Source organism: Falco biarmicus, chromosome 5 (genome assembly GCF_023638135.1).
Source record: "Falco biarmicus isolate bFalBia1 chromosome 5, bFalBia1.pri, whole genome shotgun sequence".
NCBI lineage: Eukaryota > Metazoa > Chordata > Aves > Falconiformes > Falconidae > Falco > Falco biarmicus.
This window is the reverse complement of record NC_079292.1, coordinates 48,034,702-48,055,293: the sequence shown is the minus strand read 5'-3', so window position 1 is coordinate 48,055,293 and position 20,592 is coordinate 48,034,702. Positions and strand designations below refer to the sequence as shown.

The 20,592-nt window shown below is 41.8% G+C and overlaps 1 protein-coding gene across 3 annotated transcripts in view; it reads left to right on the top strand.

Moving 5' to 3' along the window:
- CRADD (CASP2 and RIPK1 domain containing adaptor with death domain) overlaps nt 1-19,783 on the top strand; it is an 89,954-nt gene extending 70,171 nt beyond the window's left edge. For 2 of the 3 annotated variants that reach the window (XM_056340054.1, XM_056340055.1), the window contains one exon: nt 16,497-19,783. In XM_056340054.1, the coding sequence (XP_056196029.1) occupies nt 16,497-16,792 (296 nt within the window). In that variant the 3' untranslated portion in view covers nt 16,793-19,783. The remainder of the gene's footprint in view (nt 1-16,496) is intronic. The other variant, XM_056340057.1, reaches the window with a different exon arrangement.
- Nucleotides 19,784-20,592: the final 809 nt, after the last annotated feature.

Below are 20,592 nucleotides of genomic sequence, written 5' to 3'. Positions count from 1 at the left end.
GACTCATTCCTGTGTCACAAGCTTTTTTTTTTTTTTTCATGGGAGAACTAGAATAGCCAGAGCAATGGGTTGCATTCTGCACCTAGTGGTGCAGGCTCTGCTCTGAACCATGTGAATTTCTAGTTGGGAATTCAGATTTTCCTAGTAGCCTCAAAAAAACCACCACCCTCCACCACCACCACCAGTTAAAGCAGGAAGATTGTTGTAGGCAGTTAATTAAAAATTGTGTAATGTTAATTATATAGTCTGGCTAGATATGTGCTCCTGTAATACTTAAAATAATAGTTTGAAGGAAGGAATTGGAGAGATGACTATTTTTGCATTGGTAAAAAGCGCCAACAGTCTTTATTTTTGAAAACAGCCAGGGGCTGGTTTGGCAGCAAAATCTTAACCCAGCAGCCATCATGCTTTGCCATCTGCTCAGACAAAGCACACCTTTAACAACGCTGATGCCTGAGCAGAAACGGAGACAGTGTGCAATGTATACATGCACGTCATTCCCATGAGTGACTGTAGGGTCCCAAACCTGCTCAGACCCCAGCCCATCAACACCATTGGAAAATCAATAGCCTCTGTGCCTATTTCTTCTCCTTTATTGGCTACTCCAGTCTCTCCCCGCTCCCTCTGTACATGGGAAGGCTGCCCCGGCTTTTGGCCACTCCGGTCCTTTCCTTGCTCACCAGTGCTTTCCTCCCTCCTTCCCAAACATGAGCAGGCAGTGGGGATTAACACCGGGGGTGTGCAAAGCCAACTGGCAGAAGGAAAGCATCACAAGCTGTGCATCCACACTGGGCTACGGGATTTGATTTATACAGCTGAAACTATGAAAAACAGTTTGCAAAGATACAGTTCAAGAGAAGACTCCAAGGTGACATCTTGCCACACTTGAGGCTGGGTTCTGTGCTAAATGAAACAGAGGTACCAGCTGTCTGCTACCTTCCACATCAAATGTCAGTATTAAGTGGACACTGATTTAGGAAATTTTAAATTAAAAAATGGCTTCTGAACCTCGCTGAAGAAAAAAAGCCCCAAAAAAATCTGTCTTGGTGGAAAATTTTTGTGGTTTTTTTTCCAACAGAAGCTGAGGAAATCATTATTCTCCCTGTCACTCTCCTTCCTGCTTGAAAAAGTGGGTGTGGAATGAGGGAAAAGGCTGGAGAAGGAAGAAAAAAAGAAAAAACCAAATTCATTATTTAAAAGTAGGAAGGGATTTTTGTTATGGAAAAACTTGCAACATACCTTTGACACAGCAGTCTACCCATCCGGTGGGAGAGCTGCGCCCCTGCCTGACATGGGTTAGGAGACAGACTAACTGCCTTTCTGTGATGGAGGCACATGGTGGTAGCACCCTGCCCCAGCTCCAGGGTCCTCCGGCAGCTGCAGCACAAGGCAGGGAAGAGAGGTGGAGGAGATAGCAGACAGTGACAATAGGCTAAGTCAGTGCTAACAGTGGGAAACCAGAAGTAGTCCACGCTTTGAACTTTCTGGGAAAATCTATCACTGTGTAAATGCAGACATCAGAATTTGACTCACAGGTGTTTTTTTCCAGATTAAACCCAATGCCTTAAATTCCGCCTGAAGAAACTGGCAGAATAGAGCTGAGGTGCAGACACTGGAGGATGCTTTGGTAAGCACTGACAGTGGATCAGCTCTGCTCTTGGTGTAGCTTTTCATGAATTTTTGAGAAACTGTCATGACAGCACCTGCATGCGCAATGAGCACAGATAGGAGATATTTTTAGATACCTTCATGAACTACCTGTGGTCACTGGATGACTGAAAACAGAACAGGGCAAATCTTAACTACCTCTATCTTGAATGCATGGGAGCTCCTCTATGCAGGGCTTTTCTAGCTCCTCAAAAGCTTTAGGAGGATCTGCTCTGTATAGAGCTGTGAGATCAGAGCTCCAGCCTCATCCCAAGCTCATATGTGCATATGTATCTGCATAATATTTTAGCCTTTGTATCTCAAATGGCTACTGGCCCCTTTGGTTATCAGTACCTCTGGATTTCCAAATTCCAGTATGTTCAATACCATACTTGAGATTATTTGGGACAATTTATTATTTACATTTCTGGGATGTGGTCAGTTAGGTTCTCTGATTAAAGCTGCAGAGGCATGGCAGGACTCCATTGGCATCTGAAGATGGGCACCTTTCAAAGCAGTGGTCATGAGTCCAGCATGGACGAGCTGCTGGGCTGTTGGCTTCTGTGGTGCTTTTCCTTTTTTACCTGTGTAGGCCCAGCTCTTTGGAGTCATTTGAACGTAAGCATGGCAGTCTCTGTGTACATAATGAATGCAAAGCCTTTTTCACAACCCACACCTGCAATTGCAAACTCTCCAGTGCAGTGTCTCTCCTGTGTTTGTATTTAACAGAAGGCCAGTCTCACAGGGAGTTTCCAGACAGTGCAGTGTGGAAGCCACAAAATACAGTAGTTCAGATGTACGAAGGGCTAGGAGGCTGTTGGTTCAGAGTTCCTGGAAAGCTTGGGATGGTGTACAAATGAGGTAATATCTAAAACATCTTCAAATGTTTCTAAAGCAAATGTTGCACAATTAAATTAAGGTTTCAGAAGAATAAAAAGTAGAGTCAGATTTGTTTTTCTGTTGAACAGGACAAGTGTGTCATATTTAATGATTCCCATAGAAAAATGTGGACTTCAAAATCAAAGCCACAACTGTGTTGTTAGTCTAATAAAGTATATCGGGTTGGGACACAGAGAGCAAACTGTTGCATAAAACCTGAGCAGTTCTCACCACCTCTTTCTAGTGTTTTGTCTTTTCCTAGGCGTTCTCTTTTGATGTAATATGGGTATTCATGCAGTAATTATATTTCTCAGGGTCAGAGATGGATGAGCACCAGAGCTGTGCTGCAGATTGCTTCAGCTGCCTCCTGCTGTCCCTGCATGTAGCTCTGATTTTATTTCATAGATATTCTCAAGCTGTGTTTCTTAATGAAACTGTCTTCAAAATAGCAATCCATGGGTTTACAGAACTACAAATTTTTTACAGTTGTGTATCTGAGACAACTTTATATGTTGTTTGGAATTACTTCATTAAGCTTATGTTCAGCTGTTCCAAACATACTTCTGTTCCCTGTAAACGTTGTGCTCCTGCCATGCTTACAGACACAGGCGTCTTTGGTTGACCAAGTTTCTCTACTTGCATGTGGAAATAATTGCATGACACAAAGAACAGTATTAAAAATTGCTTATACTTTCCTTGCTTTGTGTACAGAAGGGGTCTGTTGAGTCTCTTTGTCAAATGCTTTGGATCTGGGTTGTTTGAAAAGAACTAGTAGCTTCTGGTGATCCAGGGATCCTTCTCTCAAGTCTCACAATCTGACTGCACAGAGCTTTCTGAAAACATCGAGGCTCTTCATACTTTTCAGCTTAACTGTGCCCATTCACTTGGCAATGTTGGAAGTAAAAACCTTCATAGATCTTTAAATTCCAAGATGCCTCGAGCAAGGAGTTTTCATGTGGTACCTAAAGTTCTCAAATGATTCAAATACAGTATAAATGTCACTGAATAATGTCTAGTAAAGAATGCCTTCAAAAGCCTAAGTCATAGCATTACCCTCATGTTCTTGTCAACCTCTTTTGTGTAGACAAGAAGCCCTCACTTTCAATCTACAGAACTGAATAAAGATATTTAAATAGCTCAGTCTTGTGGCTTTAGCACACAACTCCTAGGCTGTATAACAGTCTTAGAAAGCTGGGATCTCCCAAAATCAGGGAAAACCAAAGCATTGCAGCCAACTTTTCTTCTGTCTTCTGCACTTGAACTTGTAAACTTGCTCATGAACCCTCTGTGCCTGTCATTAGCATATTTACACACACTGAAGTGCAAGTGGAAGGTCAGGTGAGGTAGCTGGGCACTGTTTGTGTGGTCTGCACACAGCAAAGTTAGGTTTGCATATGCTGATGTGGTGTGGCACATTTCTGCAAATGGAAATTTGAGGCCACTTTTGCAGAATGTGTTAACCTCTCATCACCAGATCGTTCAGCGCTTCTCTGAGGAGCACACACACAAAATTAGGTAACATGTTGAACATGAAGCTGAAAATACTTAGCCCTGTCTCCAAAATCAGTTAGAAGGGTCATTGCAGGGTGTGTTTGATTTCTTTAATAAAGTCAACCAATGCATAGCAGTTAACATCTGAAGAAGGGAGGAAGAGAATGATGTGGATGTTTATGGTTCTGGCACTGAAATATTCAGCATTACAAAAAAACCCCACTGATCTCTTTGTTTCTGAGTTTGTAGAACTAAGAAAATGTTTCCTTAAGGAAAAAAAAATACCCTTTTTTAAGATTGCTTTTCCATTGTTACCTCTAGGAGGTAGCTATGATGTCAGGAACAGTTGTTGAGGAAATAACAGCCCTTCTCTCTTGTTCATAGCAGGATTTCAGTTTTGGCTCCCCCAGGGACACAAGAATCATTTGTATTCCTGCATCTCTGGGATGGAACAATTTGTCTAGTTTTTTGTTTTGCCTTTTGGTTTTGTTTCAGTGTTTCTTAGATTAGGTATAGCTGTGTAAAAATCCCAAACCAAGTAAAACAAATCTTTCATAGTCTGTGTGATCTTCCAGTCTTTTCATTTCTGATGTTAAAACATTTGCATTTCTGATTTGCTATGTACAAAAGCCAAAATGACTGAAATTTCAGTTCTGGATCAAAATCTGGCAGCTAGTAGACTGCAAAACCATGAGGGAAAACATTGTTCTATATGCATGAGACAGGAAAATTAATGTCTTAAGGAAAAGATTTTTTCAAATGTTTAGGTTTTTCATATGAATTGTCCCACCAATACTAGCATAAATCTTCTACAGATACCGTAAGTAATACAAATGTTTGATTTTGAACTTGCTTCAGTTGCTTTGGCAAAACACTATCTCTGAGTGAGTAACAGAATAATTGGGTTTGCAGCCTTCGGGTGCACGGCTGTGACTGTGAGTCACCTCATTATTTTCAGTAGTGTCTTGGGATCTCTGATGACTGCAGCTGGTCAGTGTGTGGTGTCACACGGTACAAGCCGTGTCACAGGGCAGCCACAAGCCACGCCAGTGAGCGCATCGCAAGGGATGTTAGGTCAGTGCTGACTCAGAGGGGAAAGGACTACTCATCAAACCCGTGGTAGTATAAAGTGCCCTGTGAATTAGTACCTCTGTTTATGAAGTGACTTCACCCACGCTCCCATTTTCATCCTTTTTCTCACAGAGCATTGTGACAGTTCCCTAATCTGAATTTGTGGAAATGAAATAAAAAAGGGGATGAATTTGACTTGCAGATACTTAAGACTTTCATATTTTTTAATTAAGATTTTGAAAATATATGCATGTGTATATATATGTATACCACACACAAATACAATCTCACATTTGCTTTACAGATAATTAAAAGTCCTATGACTGTGACCTTCTAAAATGACTGACTGCCTTACTCGTCAGCTGAAGTTACTTTCGGACAGTACTGATCTGTCAAACCAGCCGTAATATTCCAAACCAGTTTCTTTCAGGTCTTCAAGTGACTTAGCACTTGAGAGGGCTGTTTGCGATGCTCAGCCTCCCACAAGTCTGGAAAAGGAGAGAAGCAAATGACACCACCTGAAGCTCTCCTTCCCTACGCCTGTGGAAAGCTCTGCCTTCTGACTCAGGCTGTTGAATTGCACTTGGCAAGCCAGGCGTAGAAACCAAATGTAGCTGAGCAGTGTATTTTAGTACCAGTACCTGTCTTTTCCTGTGGATTTTGAAATGTCAAAGAGTCTACTAAAGTTCATAAGTCTTTAAGGCACTGACACAAGGAGGAAAAAAACAAACCAGAACAGAAGGGTCTAAGTCCATGTTGCTTATGGCATTCTGTGAAGTCTTTTACACCTGTGCAAAATGTCGGTAATGAGACGCAAAACAAACCTGTTGCATTTTATTTACTTGCTTGCATGGGTGTAAATGAATAAATAAAATGCCAAGCAGTGGAGGATTTGGCATAATGATAGTACTGTTTTAGCTTGCTTTGCCTGGCTTGTTCTATTAATATATGTTTGTGGTCAGGAAGGAATGTAGTCTCACTTCGCTAAAATCTGAAGCTCAGTAAAGCATAGTATGTGCAAAATTAATCTTGGTTTGACACCTGCCAGGCAAAGATCTTCACCAGCCAAAGGCATTCTTCTTAACCGAGCTCCATCTGTTGCACAGATCTTCGGTTCTGATATTTCTAACTACTCGAGCTAAAGCAAAAGGAGGAGCGAAATTGAAGAAAAAAAAAAATCTCTAGGAGGAATGAACAGTTTTATCAAGGCTAAATATAATGGCTTGTTTTCATACTTGGTTTAAGTCCTGTAAGGGAGACATGTACGATTAGTTGTGTTACATAAGAAAACAGTCCTTCATACTGGCAATGTGATTTTTGTTGTTGCATGAAAGGAATGTTAATAGTAAAGTCCAAGCGCACAATTTTGTTGTTGAAGTGCTGCAGCCTTTAGAAAGATTTCTTGGTAGGAAAGTTGCTAGTAAAAAATTTACTCAGTTATTGTACTTTGCAAATAAAAAACCCAAAGAGTCTGCTGTGATTCTTGCACGCAAAGAAACAGCAGGAATAACACTTGCCTCAGTTCCTTGAAAGGCAGCTCAGGCTATTTGAAATAAGCATCCAAGTAGTATCTGTCAAAAGATGTTAACTTCCAATCCCCTGACAAAAGTTACGTGATGAGTTTGTCACCTAGCTGACAAAACAATCATTAATTGCTCCATTTGTCTTTGTTTTGCACTTTAAGTGAGTTACTCTGTCAGAGCTGCCCTGCCCACTCTGGTGACATTTGCCCCCTATGAAACCATGAGAGGTCTACTGCAAAAATGAATGTACTTTTGATCGTCGTGACTTCATACAACCATGCGCTGGTGGTTAATTATTATTTCTGATAGCGTGGAGAAGAAATTTGACTGAGGGAAATGATGGCTTTGTGTGCCTCAGACCAATAATTAGTGGTTATTATGAGTGTTATCACACACTGTTGAATTCACTAAGAACTGCAGAGCATTCAAAAGTATATAGAAATCCATTGGTATACTTCAGAATTTGTTTTTTTCAGCATTATTTCTAGAGTTGACTCCTGGTGTGACTGCCAGCACGTAAAACAGAGACTCTCATCTCTGCTTTCGCAGGCTATCAGGTAGCTTTGTATGTCTAACAACTAGTTGCACCTGGCTTTCAAAAACTGATCATGTATCTTCTTTCCATATAACTTTTCAAGTCCTATTTGTTCATTTGGAAAAAAAATCTTTGGCCAAGGTCTAAATGTTTGGTATCTGTATTGAGGCAGCTCCTCCAAGTAATTCCTAAAAACTCAGTTGTTCCTCAGAACCTCCCGAGTAGATTTTTTTTTTTTTTTTTTTTTAGTGTAATGCTGCATGCTGAACTTGTTCATACATTTATACTGAAGGTATCACTGCAAGGATAGCATTATTAGCTATGGCTTCAGTGCTAATGAATGTAGCTTATTTACATATCACAATATAGAAATTCATAGGAAATACCAAGCAAATTTTTTTTCCACTTCAGTGTCTACAGCAACATCAAGTGCTGCTAAGAATAAAAAGAGTATAAAAACACAGAATAATTAAGTCTGATCTTGTCTGTAATGTAGGGTAATCCTGCTTGAAAAGAGAGCAGATATAGTATGTTGTGTTTGTGTTTTCTTTGCATAGGTATTCTTTCCCTTGCATGCATATGCAGTTGCCATTTGATTTATGAAATTCATTATTTGATTTCATGGTATGCAACAATAGAGATATACTATGTGGGATTATAATTAATGTTTTACATGGGAAACAGAGTAACATCTACACTATTGCTGAAATTTCCTCCCTGCACTGCCCAATAAAAAGCAGACGAAGAAGTGAAAACCCAATCTCTTTCAACTCCAGGGATAGCTCCCTATGACTTAAAAATGATGAAAACTTAAGACAGCATGAATTTATTTAGGGACTTCTGTCAATCTGTTTAATTGGATTAATACTGAAGGCCATCAGTATAGCAGAAATCGGTGGAGGTACATAACCTCTGAAACAGATTAAAAAAATGTTTGGGAAAACTGCATAGCTACTGGAGGTGAATAGTGGGAATACAACTGAAAACTTTTGTCATGAAATCTGAATGTTTATGTTTCAGGTTTTAGCAGTGTGCTGCCACATCTGCAGCTACTAGGCAGTCATTAGCAAGTGAAAAAGAATATACAAATTAGCTGTTGGTATTGAGCCAAAATAGAAACATCTGTGTTCTTGAATTGCGTGTAGATTTACAAAATTTTATGCTGTCTTTTTTTCCTACCCTAATACCCAAAATGTATTTATTGTCACAAAGCGTGATGCTTTAGAGCTCACAAAGAAGAAGAGACTGGCAACAAATGAGGATATATGTACTTTTTAATTACAGCAGTAACGCAGGGTCCCAGCAAGCTTTTGGCAGTAAGGAGCTGAATTTGGTACCGTGGGTAGATTCTGCTTCACTTGAGGGAGACTGTTTAAAATTGCCATAGATTTGATTGTCACGGGATCATGGCCACAACTGATTCTGCACGTTGGCTGTCATAGTATTAGATTCCAATTTATTTAAAATAAGACAGAGAACTTCCTATCTTTTACTGCAAGTCATAAAACCCAGCATGATATGGAAGAATGCAGCCTGTCTGAAAAATTTATTTCATATTTGCTTTCATTTTGATTAGTGCCTTTCATAATGTAATTACAAGATATGGAAATGTAAATTACTGTGATAGAAGTATGCTTACAAGTGTTTTACGATCAATAATTAACAGAGGTTGGTTTTATTATTGCACATTCTGTCTGTTAATGACTGTTTGCATTCATCATATCAGAAGTTTTTAAGCTACAGAAACTTTACAGTCCTGCATTTGTGAAGCATAACTGTGGCATATACTCGGCTGAACATAAAATTCTCTATCAAGTTTGTTTCACTGTAACATGGTCAGATGAAAAAAATGCGCTGCTTTCTAAACCTTTGGTTTAGGTGTTTTTCTTTTGGTACAGATTCCACTCTATAGTTTAGTCTGGGTATTTAACTGAGCAAGATTTGATTTTTATTGCGCTAGGTAAGATAGTGTTTCTTCTTAGGAAGGTAAGTGGGCCTGTTGTTCCTGCAAAGGTGCAGGATTTCCCTGTGCTGAGTCAGCTCTATGGGGCGCAGAAGCGGGAGTTCCCAAGCAGAGAACAGAGATCAGTGCATGCTTGGCAGTCATCGTTAGATGGAGTCCTCTGAGAGTCTCAGATGGGGTGAAGGAGGTGGGCATCTCTCTGATAGTGAGCAGAAGCCGCCAGAGGAGGCAACCAGTGCAGCTAAGTGGAACAGCTACCGCAGTCTTGTATCTTGCAGCTACCCATGTAACTCACCACTCATGTTTGGCAGGAAAAACAGAGAAACAGCTATGCCTGTGCTAAAAGCAGGAGAAAGTTTTACATCTTCTCCAAATTATTTCAATCTTCTATAAGTTATTTTAATCTGAGTGTATTAACTTTATATATGGGAAGATATCTATAATGGGGTCAGCTATCTGTCTTCAAATAGTAAAGGATTTACAGTTCAGTTTTTCTCGCTTCTTGGTAAAACACTTTTTGGAACCACCTGACACCAGGAGGCAGACCTGGTGGTTTTGAATAGACTTTAAATGGGCTGCATGATCTGTGTTGTTTCAAGATATATATAGCAGATGTGTATATGGTAATAGAGACGAGGAGTATTTTTCCATGTTCTCTGGAGCACAATTATTTGAAGCTGTTGCAAAACACTATAATGTTCCCTTCCCAGCCTTTGAATCAGTCCAGTTTGCATTAATTAGCAACAATGACAGTGACAATAAGAACAACGCCCAAATTATGTAGCAGGGGTCAGTTTCTGGGTAGCCTGTTCTACTTTTTTAATGATCAGCAATTTGAGCTTGTTGCTTGTGATTGAACAGGTCCTGAATCAGACCCTTCTAAAGTTCACAGCAACAAAATAACCTTATAATGCTTCATGATCATTTTTAACTTGCACAGGAGGGAGGAAGCGCTGCGTTCTCCATACAGGCCTGCCAATTGTCATATATCCAGCGTGATACTTTCCCATCTGGCACTCTAGTCATTCATTGCTGCAGGCTGGCTTGGAGCTTATGAGTTCGGATTTGCTGTAGGAAGAGGGCAGGCATTTGCCTGCAGTACCACCTGTTAGGATAGGGTTGGGAGAGAACAGCTGAACAAGGAAGCAGAAGAACAGCCATGCAAGTGGAGGCCCACTGTCACCTCCCATCTCAGCCCCTTTTCTAACATATCAAGCCAAGCCCCCCCAGCCCCTGCAGTTACCCAGAACCTTCTGTTTATTCCACCCTTCTCACCAGGACCTCCACCATGGTCTGGTCTTCGACTTCAGTGATCTACAGCACCCACTGGGATCCCTCAGAATGCTTACTCTTTGCTTTCCCTTTCATCCATTATCTCCAGCGGCTTAAGGGGGGCTACAGCTCTCAGAAGTCTTCGACATCTCCCTTTGTGGTAGTGTTACATACCTTCCAATTCAGGTTCTGCAACCCCACCTCATTGCTCTTGAAAGCCTGTCCCAACCTGATCCGCCAAGTGTTGTTCTGCTTCATGACCCACTTTTACTGTTGTGCTCAGGCCAAGGGGATTTCACTTTAAAGCAAATATACCTGGTTATGTGCAAGTTGTTTGCTATTGTGACATTCAGTCATTAAATAATTTCTGGAACATATACACAGCTGCCAAAACACACAGCGCACAGTCTTGGCAACCATGGCCATGCCCATTCAGTAGCCACTGCTGGGTCTGTGGCTCAGGCTGGTTGAATAAGTGCACTGCACTCTGAGGGGGCTGGAGGAAAGCAGAGCCTGGCACAAGATTCTTTGCATGTTTCCCTTTAGCTGAAGCGCCCCAAATGTCACTGGCTGCTGGCGTGTTAGCCATGATGGCTCTCCGGAGCTTTGAAGTCCCTTTTAGCATAGTTTCCTATAGTAACCACAGCTGTGTGTTCCTCTATTGCGAGCTGTCGCGTGTCTGCATGTACCCCTAGTAGCTTCTGAACCTGTTGGCCAACTTCAAGAAGCCTGCCTAGGTTGCTGTTGTGGACAGAAGCAATGTCATGAATGTCTTGAGAATTGGTAAGCAGCTGGAGAAGTCCTGAAGCACAAGTCAGCTGTAGGACTGACACCTGGGGGAAACAAGGCTTCATTAGTTTGCTGCTTGTGGACCTGCTTAATCTAATTTTAGCACTTCTCAGGGAAGAACTGTACTCCAGATGCCAGGAAAGACGATTAAAGAGGACTCTGAAATGCTTGCTTTGAACTCTTCAGAAATTATGAGCAGGATCTGGTAAGAGGGTCAAGTGAACAACAGTTAGTGACTTGAGTAGAGATCACTGAAGGACTCTGTACACCTAGCAGTAGGAGATGCTGAGGCCAGATGCATGCCTAAGCAGTTAGTCCTTTTTGCAGTCCCATTCCAATTAAGCAGTGCCTGAAGCCCAGAATCACCTAGCTGTTTCTGGTATGATTGTGTAAAAATCAGAGCATTTGCCTAGCATTGCTCCTGCCAAGGGCTCTTGCATGCAATTTTGTTCTGTTTCAACATACCCTTGATTCCCAGGAGTTTTCTCTCCAACAGGCCCCATTCTAGAGAGTGAGAAGCATTCTTGACCCTTCCCGGGGAAATCTTTTTATTTTTTGCTGGAATGATTTATCAGGAGAAAGGAGATGAAGAGGACCATGACTGTGTACCTCAACATTAGGTTGTGCAGCTCAGAGGGACCTGAATTCCTGTCTCCTCTGCCAGGGCTGCTTATGCCTTCTTATCCAATGAGTATGTACATGGTCATTTAATTGGATGAAATACAGAGTCAGCGCTGGAAGCAGAGACCAGTCCCCAGAACATCCTTTCCCAAGGGACAGATTTGTTAGCTAGTTACTGGGTAAGAGGTGGGTCGTTGTATCCCTGGCTCTCCACTGGTCTCCTGAACTACCTGTGGAGTTGCCCTTGCTGGATTAGGTAGCAGCTGATTGAGACTCTTTCAGCACCTTGGATTCAGGTTCATCATTTCCATCAAAGTCCCTTTTACACAGCAAAGAGCAAAAGCCAAAAAGCTGTTTTTGTGTTGCATCATGTAAAAATGTATTGACTGCATAAGGGTGAAGTCTCCCTGAAACTTCCCACAGATGCTTTTGGTCGTGCACAGAGGAGTCACACTTACATGCAGAAGGGTCCTTTAGACAAACCCATGAGGCACTCTGGGCTGCCAGCAGTTCTGGGGGATCAGCTGGATACTTTGCAGATCATCCAAAAATGACTCAGCAGGTTTTGCTGCTGTGTCCTGTGTTGGACCAAGCTCGCTTGCTCCCCACTGCGTTCCAGCAGCGTGGAGAGTGGGAGGTCAGTTCCTCGATGCTGATAAAAGACTTTCCCATGGTGCAAGACAGCCTAAAGATGATCTCAGCTTTTTTCATCACCTAGGGATGGTGATGAGAAAGCAAAAGCAAAAAAATACCTTTGAGTGATTCAAAGCCCATTGTCATTGCACTTTATCTTGCATCCTCCCACTTGTATCAAGTGGAACAGAGCTGGGGCGAGTTTATTTTCCATCCCCCTGATTGTTGCAATATCTTTTTGAAGTCCCCTACTTAAAGCTGGAGAGGCCCTGAAGAAAAAGAAATGCCAAAGTGGCAACTGGCTGCCTTTGCCCCATATATAGCTTTGGTATCTGGGTTACTCTGTTTTTTTCTGGTACGTATCTGTGATACTGTCTATTAGTATCCAGTTCTGTTTCCCGTCCACACTCACCAGCACCTTTGTATCTCCTGGTCTGTGCAGTGGTCTGGAGGCACAGATGTACACACAGGCCAGAGGTTGTCAGCATCTCCTGTTTTTTAATTAGGACAAGTAGGATAACAGCTTAGGGTGGATGAGCTTTCTTGACCAGGAAGAAGCACATTCCCTCGTGCTGCAACTTTGAATAGGAGTTGTGGGTCTTTCTGTGAGTCGGTTTCACCTCCAAAACCAGGGTGGAGAGTGTCCTGCCCACCTCCAGCTCGGAAAAGGGGAATTTGCATGGTCCCAAGCACCATGCCAGTGAGCTGGCTGGCAGTCCCAGGAGAGCAGCTGAGCACTAGGCTGGCTCGCTCTCCAGCACATGTCAGCTCCCCATACCTCAAGGACTTGGTGGCTTCAGCATGAGTACTGAGACTTCAGCCTCTAAATCTCTGCAGCATGCAGCTCTGGCACTTTGTGGCGTAGACTGTGCCCACAGCTGGACTTGATGTTTCACTTGGTGTGCCTGCTGGAGGTGACAGCAGCGCAAACTGCCTTCTCCAGGGAAACCCTCAACAGCCTCTGCTGGTGCCCCAAACCCCATTTCTAACAGCGCAGTCCTCATTTTGCTAAGCTGAAGCATATACCTAACGTAAACACGTACACATGTCTCCACACTGGATCCACCTAAAACAAGAAGAGCCTTACATTTTTTGCAGAATTGAGGTCTCAGTATCTTAGACATACCTTTCAAAGGCAACTGCAGGTTCTGCATAATTGAAACTTTTGCTCTAATCTCATTACCTCCCTCAGGCAGTTCCTGACAAATGGAGATTATAAGTGAGGGTACGTAGTAAACATAACTAAAAAAAGGCATCTTTAATGTTTTTGCAATGTGTTCAAAGCAGCTTGGGTGCTAAGCACAGAAAACTCATTTCCCTTTTACCTGAAATGGCATTATGTTTATTAAATTGAGTAACATTAATCCTAGAACATATCCAGATCTTTTTGTGATTTTGCATTTGTCATAACCAAAAGATCTCGCTAAATATTTCTCTGTACCTCTAAATAATATTGCCCATCATGTAATACTTGTTTCAGATTTTCCTCAGTGACTTTGTATCAGAACTGAAAAAGAGCTATCATAGAAAATAAAATGGGACTAAAATAACAGTCCTTTGTATTAAATTTAACATTTGGCTTCTGTCCCAGAATTTTCCACATCCATATTAGAATCAGATGGTAGCATAAGATGAAAAGATTTCCTGGATGGGTTTAATTCTTACTCTTATTAAAGGGCTGATAACAGGCTGAAGGCAAGATACTTGTTGTAGTAAAAAAATCTGCCTAATATCAAAGGCTGGATGGACGAGCTGACATGTATTATTGTTAGGCCTCCCTGCTTGATCTCATTTCAGTATCATAAAAACATTTTGCTAGTGCACATGAAGTATAAAAATTCCAGCATGAAAGCATAAAGCCCAGGCTGGCAGGTAGTGCTCCTTTGGGCACTTGGTAGCTTATGGCACTTATGCTTAGTAGCTGACCATAAGCCAAGGCAAGGTAGTGTTGGTGACAGCACAGTGTAGCTATATTTATTTTAAATTTTAGTTATTATCAAATATTTGCATTCGTGAAAGGCGCTTCCTCGTCCTGACTTACCTGTGGAGTAGGTATCGCGTCTGATGTGACAGCACAGGTCAGCCCCACCAGTATTGCTCAGCCTTCTTCAGGAGCCTGGGCTCTGTCCCCAAACCAGCCACTTGCCTAGGGTTCCTTTGGCAATCTGGAAGCAGAAAGATCAAAGGGACCTAAACACTCTTCAGAAAGCAATTTTCCCTTTACTCAAAGCAGCTTTGTATAGTACTTATGTGTGATTGGGCTTAAATTGTACAAACATTTGCAGGCTCTGGGTATTCTATGCAAAAACAATTACTTTTGATAAAATGAAGGAGTGGTGCTTTCTAGTGTTGCTGTTCTGCTGTAGTGGAGACTGTGAGCATGATATTGGAGCTATAAATTAGATTTTGCAAAGCAGCTCTCATGTAGGGAGTCTGCTGCGTCAGACCAACAGGCTGTAATCAGCATTTTCTTGGGGATATTTTTGCACTGGTTTGATGCAGTATCTTCAACAGTAAAAGTAGAGAACCAATTGCAGGCTGCATTGACCCTTCGTTTCAGCTTGTGATCACAAAAGGTACTGAAGAGCAAATATGCTTCATAGATATCTTATGCTGCTTTTCTAAATGCAACTTTTAAAAGCAATTTGTATGTGGCAGAGAATTGTTTAACCAGCACTAGATGTTTACAGCATCAACTTCAACATCTGAGTTTATACCCAGCACTCCTTTTACAGTCAATAGAAAGAAATGTGCACATTTAGAGGAGTAATTTATCTGATTATTTTGGACATCTTCTTCCCAATGAGATGGATTGTAATCTAGAACAACCTATTTCTCTCCTTAGCAATAATTAATCCTAGTATAATTAGTTCAGGAGGGGCTAGCCCAAGTTAGATGAGATTAATCCCATACAGCATGCTTCTGAATAACACTGTATTATCACTGTATTAACACTGTTTGTATGAATGCTTTTTTTTTTTTTTTTTTAATGATCAGAATACCATAGGGAATACACAGAGAGATCATTTATGTTTGTAAGAAATACTTGGATTGTTCCCTAAGAGTTTTTTAGTACTGATAATTACAGCTACCTTAATGCTTCCTGTGCAAGCTGTTTCAGTAGTTGCATTGATCCTGTCCTCCATGACTCAGGTACCAGTTCAATGCTGAACATCTTCTGGGATGAAAAGCACATTCTGGGGTATGTCGGTGCTTGGGCAATACTAAGGAACATAGGGCAGAAATCTCAGAGAACATGGGACTTCCTTGCACTCCCCTGAGAATAGTTTCAAGGAGGGCCAGATGAATGGGACTGTAGCACATACATGCCTGTTTTCAAGAGTGTTAGTACAGCTGAGGTGAGGCATAAGCATAATTTGTGTCAAGGAACAGTGCTGATGCCCTGTTCATTTGGGTTCACCTGAACCATGCTTTTGGGTTCATTCAAATAGAAGAAAACGCCCCAAAGCTGGTCTCCTCAAGATGAGTTTGCCATATATGACAGGACACAAAGAGTAAGTAACATCTGAGGAGACAGAAGAATTCCCTGTGAACAGCTCTCAGCAAAAAAATAGTCATACCTAGTAACTAAGGAATCAAAGTTATTTCTGAATTGTATAAATAGAGTCACAGAATAGGTGTAATAAAGTATTATTGGTCCCATATTTGTCCTTTGTCGCTATATCATACTGGTGCAAGCAGATTGACTTTCAGAGGGCGATGGCTGGTGGAAACGTGTTCTTTGAAAACCTTTCTTGTTCACTACCCCAAAATCTATAATTACTTTTAGAAGTCTTGGCTTTGGAGTAGAATTCTGATACCTGAGTTTCTGACCCCCAAAAGTAGTGTACTCAAGGTGCCCTAGTATGGTCCACTGAGCATTAGTTTTTGTCTAATTAGTCTTCTGGTTGATTATGAAATTACTTTTTCTATGTATGTATTCTGTTTCTTTAATTAATTAATTCTTTCACCCTCAACTTTGCTTATTCCCTTCTTTGTCAAGGTCTTACATTAATATTTGCAGCATTGCCTAGTGACAAGGGTATGCATTTTCTTTTTCTTTTTTTTACAGATATAACTGAAATTGCACCATGTGTTTTGAGGACTTCACCCACAGATCAGCAGCTGAACAAGCTTGCGAGGAGACTGGGACCCGAATGGGAGCATATAGTTCTGTGCTTGGGTTTGTCCCATACTGACATCTATCGATGTAAAGTCAATCACCCTCACAACCTGCAGTCACAGGTTGTAGCTGCATTCGTCCTGTGGAGACAGCGTTTGGGGAAAAAAGCAACAATCCAATGTTTGCAAGCTGGTCTGATGGCAGAAGAAGTGGATCCTTCTGTGATACAGTACATGCTTGAGTGAAGCCTTGCTTTTGATTGGGAGCTTTCAAGTACTCTGTTAAATTAAATAAAGAGGAAATGTATGTTGAAGATCTGATGCTTCAAACTGAAAAAAAAAAAAAGCAGTTGGGAACTGTGGTTTTATTAAGCTTAAACATTCCAGTTTTCTGTGGCATCTTGTGACTTGTAATTCTTTTCATGCCAGATTAATTTTTAGCAGGCATTAAAAAATGGATCACTTTTTCCTGTTCACTTTGGTACTATTCCAGTGGGGATATAGGGTGACACTTAAAGTCCTTGCAAGCAGGCGGCCCTGCCGTGAGTGCAGCAAGGTTTCTGGTTTCATTGCAGGAGCAACACTTGTTTTAACCTATTTTCTGGACTATGTAGGAGCCTTTTTTACTGCTGTTCCATGCTCGTTCCCTGATACCCCTGAAACAAGAATAATCACTGTTACTAATTTAACAATTTTACAACAGTTATTGCAGGTGGCTAATTTCACATTTATAAAAGTTTTAGCACATATGGTTTCTTGCTAGGGTAGATGGCTGCCACCTTCATCTGCCTTTGAAACTGGCCCTAAGTGGAAGTAACAGGAACCAAGTGTGCCCGTGAGAGTTTCTGCTGTTGTTATTTAATGGGTGTGGATGGGCACCATGTACACATGCCATCTTTTAGAATAGCACAGATGGGGAGTTCTGAGGGAAGAGACATGCAGTAGAAAAGTGACCAGGAGATGGGCAGGAGCAGGCAGAGTGAGAAGGGTCGTAAAAAATGAGACAGCTTCTAAGCTGTCCATGTTTGTCTCCACTAATAAACTGGGAGACAGCCTGGTGCCTGCTGGGTCTTTGTACTGTGCTCTGGATCCAGGCAGTCTTGTTTCACAGAAGTTTTACTCTTAGGTCAGGTATCCATAGGCACCTTTCTCTGACCACCACGTGCCCAACAGGGTAGTGAAGCTTGCAGGTCCTTTCTGCTCAAGATGAACTCCCCAGCGCTCTCCTTCCAGCTTGTGCCATCCACCAGACTCATTTGCTTTTTACCAGCTTTTGTGCACCTAATGGGGGCAGCTTTGACACGTCTGTCCCCAGTTCTTTGCCAGCTGTAATTGTACCAGCAGCGATAAATGGATTTTGTCCAGAAAAACACTAAAGCTTGGGCTTTTCTCCTCCTTCCCTCCTGTCAAGGAGATTTTTTTCCTGCTGGAAGCAACCACTGAGGTTTTTGCTGGGGATCAGTCTACAGGGAATGTAACCAAAGGTGAAGGAAGTGACCAGCTGCTCTCTGAGCCCTGATGAAAGAGGCAGAATATGTTTTAATTCTCCCTGAGCTGTTTGCTGTACAGTAGGTGAGGAACAATGTTTGGATGTAGGGTTTCCAGGTTTATTTGTGAGCAAGTTGCGGTAGACTTTTTCATCTACAGAGTCATTGCAAGTAAATTCTCATCCTCCAAGATCTACCCTATATAATTTAACAACTTAACAGCTTTGTCAGAAGTCTTTATTGGGGCAAGAATGAACTTCACTGCCTTTCCATATTTATTTATTTATTTATATTTTTTCCTATACCCAGATTTTGGAAGACATCCAGGAAATTAGGAAAGACAAAGAGATTTTAAGGAAATCCTGTCTGCCTCTTTTTTCAGAAGCATGAAAGCAGAGAACGCATCCTTGCAGGATCAGGTCCTGCAGGTCCCAAAGCAATCTGGTGGTATTTTGGTTTTAGTCTTCTGTATGCAGTTCTGATCTTCAGTAAACAATGATCCTGTTATACCTCACTCAGATCTCAACTAACCATATCCTATTATGGCTGCTTATAGAGTTTAAGTGTATCAACAAATCCCAAATAAACAATGCAAATCAATTTAGGCCTTAGGATTTACTTTTCTGTTTCATGATGCTTTAATGCCAGATTATTCTTTTTTTTGGTTGAAAACCATCCTAGAGAGGTGTACAGAGATTGGGCAAATCCATATGATCATGGCCCAGCTTAGGGAGTGTGACGAAAACTGAAGCAATTCTGCCAGTGAGATGGGCAGGAGCACATTCTGCATGTTAGGGACAAGGGGCACATGACTGTCTCTGACAGCGGTTTGGAGGAACAAAAGCTGGAGATAGGGAACAGGTGAAAATACTGAAAACACGATTTAGAGGAAGCAGCTGGCTCCCAGTGACATAAATATGAGTACCTCATCTTGTTCTGAGCCAGCATGGACCAAGCCTTAACACAGACTGATCTCCAAAGGAGTCATCCCCAGTTAACCCAGCGTGAGCAGAGTACTCCAGGAAGGCAACCAGTCCAGGTGGTAAAGCAGTGTAATGGGTACACTCATGGGGCCCCGGTTCACCCCACCTTCTTTGGGTGAACTTTGCATTTCATGTTCTTCATTTGTAAGGCCAATGTCAGTTATCTGTAACTGAAATATTAAGAGTCTTTTTAATGGCTAAGAGAACAGCCTGCAGTAAGTATGAAGTGCCATGCCAAAGAAGCCTTCCTTACAAGTCATGTACCCTTCTGTGTATCTACTATGGGCCAGTGGAAACCTGGTGGGTATCATATCAGTTAATTTCTCCCTTTAAATTGGTCTTTTAAGTCAGCTGAATTGTGCATCCCAGCAGTGGTACTGAAATTACAGAAGCCACAGCTAGACAAGGAATTTTAAACCTGGCCTCTCATATGGTAGAACAAAGCACTTGATTCATAGTTACTTTCACATTCCCAGGCCCTAAATTAATGCTGGAATACTTGAGTTGCATATATTGAAGGGAGAGGTTTACTTATTTTATGAGATTGTTTCCATTGCTGTTATTTTTAAATTCATGGAAATGTTCCTATTAGACTCTTCAGTTTTATTAAAGCTTGTTTTTGCACCACACAAATGCAGGGACACGTTTAACTTGACAGTAGTATTCCTTTAACCCAGTGGATTTTTCCATCCACTTAAAAGTATTTGTCCTCTGTATGTAATGCTTTATTTTGCACAAGGATGCAATTAAACAATTCTTCTGATGTATAGCAAGGCCTCTCATTCTCTCTTAGGACAGCCAAAAGGTCTTAAAATGTTTATTCTTCTCTAGCTAATTTGTGAGCAAATGTTATGTATTTAAAACTCACTTGTAGCGAAGCCTCCAGCTTGAGCATTGCCCAGGAGCGAGGCAGCTCAGTGAGCGCCTTTCCCCATCCCTCCCTTCGCCTCAGCTCCCTTGCACCACCAGTCTGGGAGGCAACAGGGGGCTTGCGCGGCAGCTTACGCAGGGTCTCCTGTCCTCGCTGCCCCCTGCACCCCCAGGCCTGAGGCACGGGGCAGGCTGGTGGCCCCCAGCAAGGACTCGTCCCTCTTCAACTGCTCATCGCTTTCAGCGAGGTACAGGGCCACTCCAAACTTCGAGCAAACGTGTGGGCTCAGGGGCAAATGCTAGCCAGCAGCAGCTGCTCTCTGATGTGTTTAGGTTTCTTAACTGATGTTGACAAAGCCTTCCTAGTGAAAATGGTATTACTGCTATCTGCTTGTTTGTTTTATGGTGTTTAGGAAGCCTAACAGAGGAAAGCATAAAGGTGGCTCCTGCTGGACCCTCCACTGGAATGAATGGCTTAACTTCTAGTCCTTGGAAAAAGTAGTCATTGATTTTCTTCCTTTGTCTATAAAGGAGTTTTTGAGATCCTGTTTAACTCTCCTGAGTGGTAAGTAGGCTTTATAAAAGCCATTTGTAGTCTGCAAGTACAGGTAATAGGCAAGGTCTAAGAGCACTACTTCCCACCTGCGTAAAGCGACATGGATGATCACAAAGGAGAGATCTCCTCAGGGCAGAACGATGTCAAGGA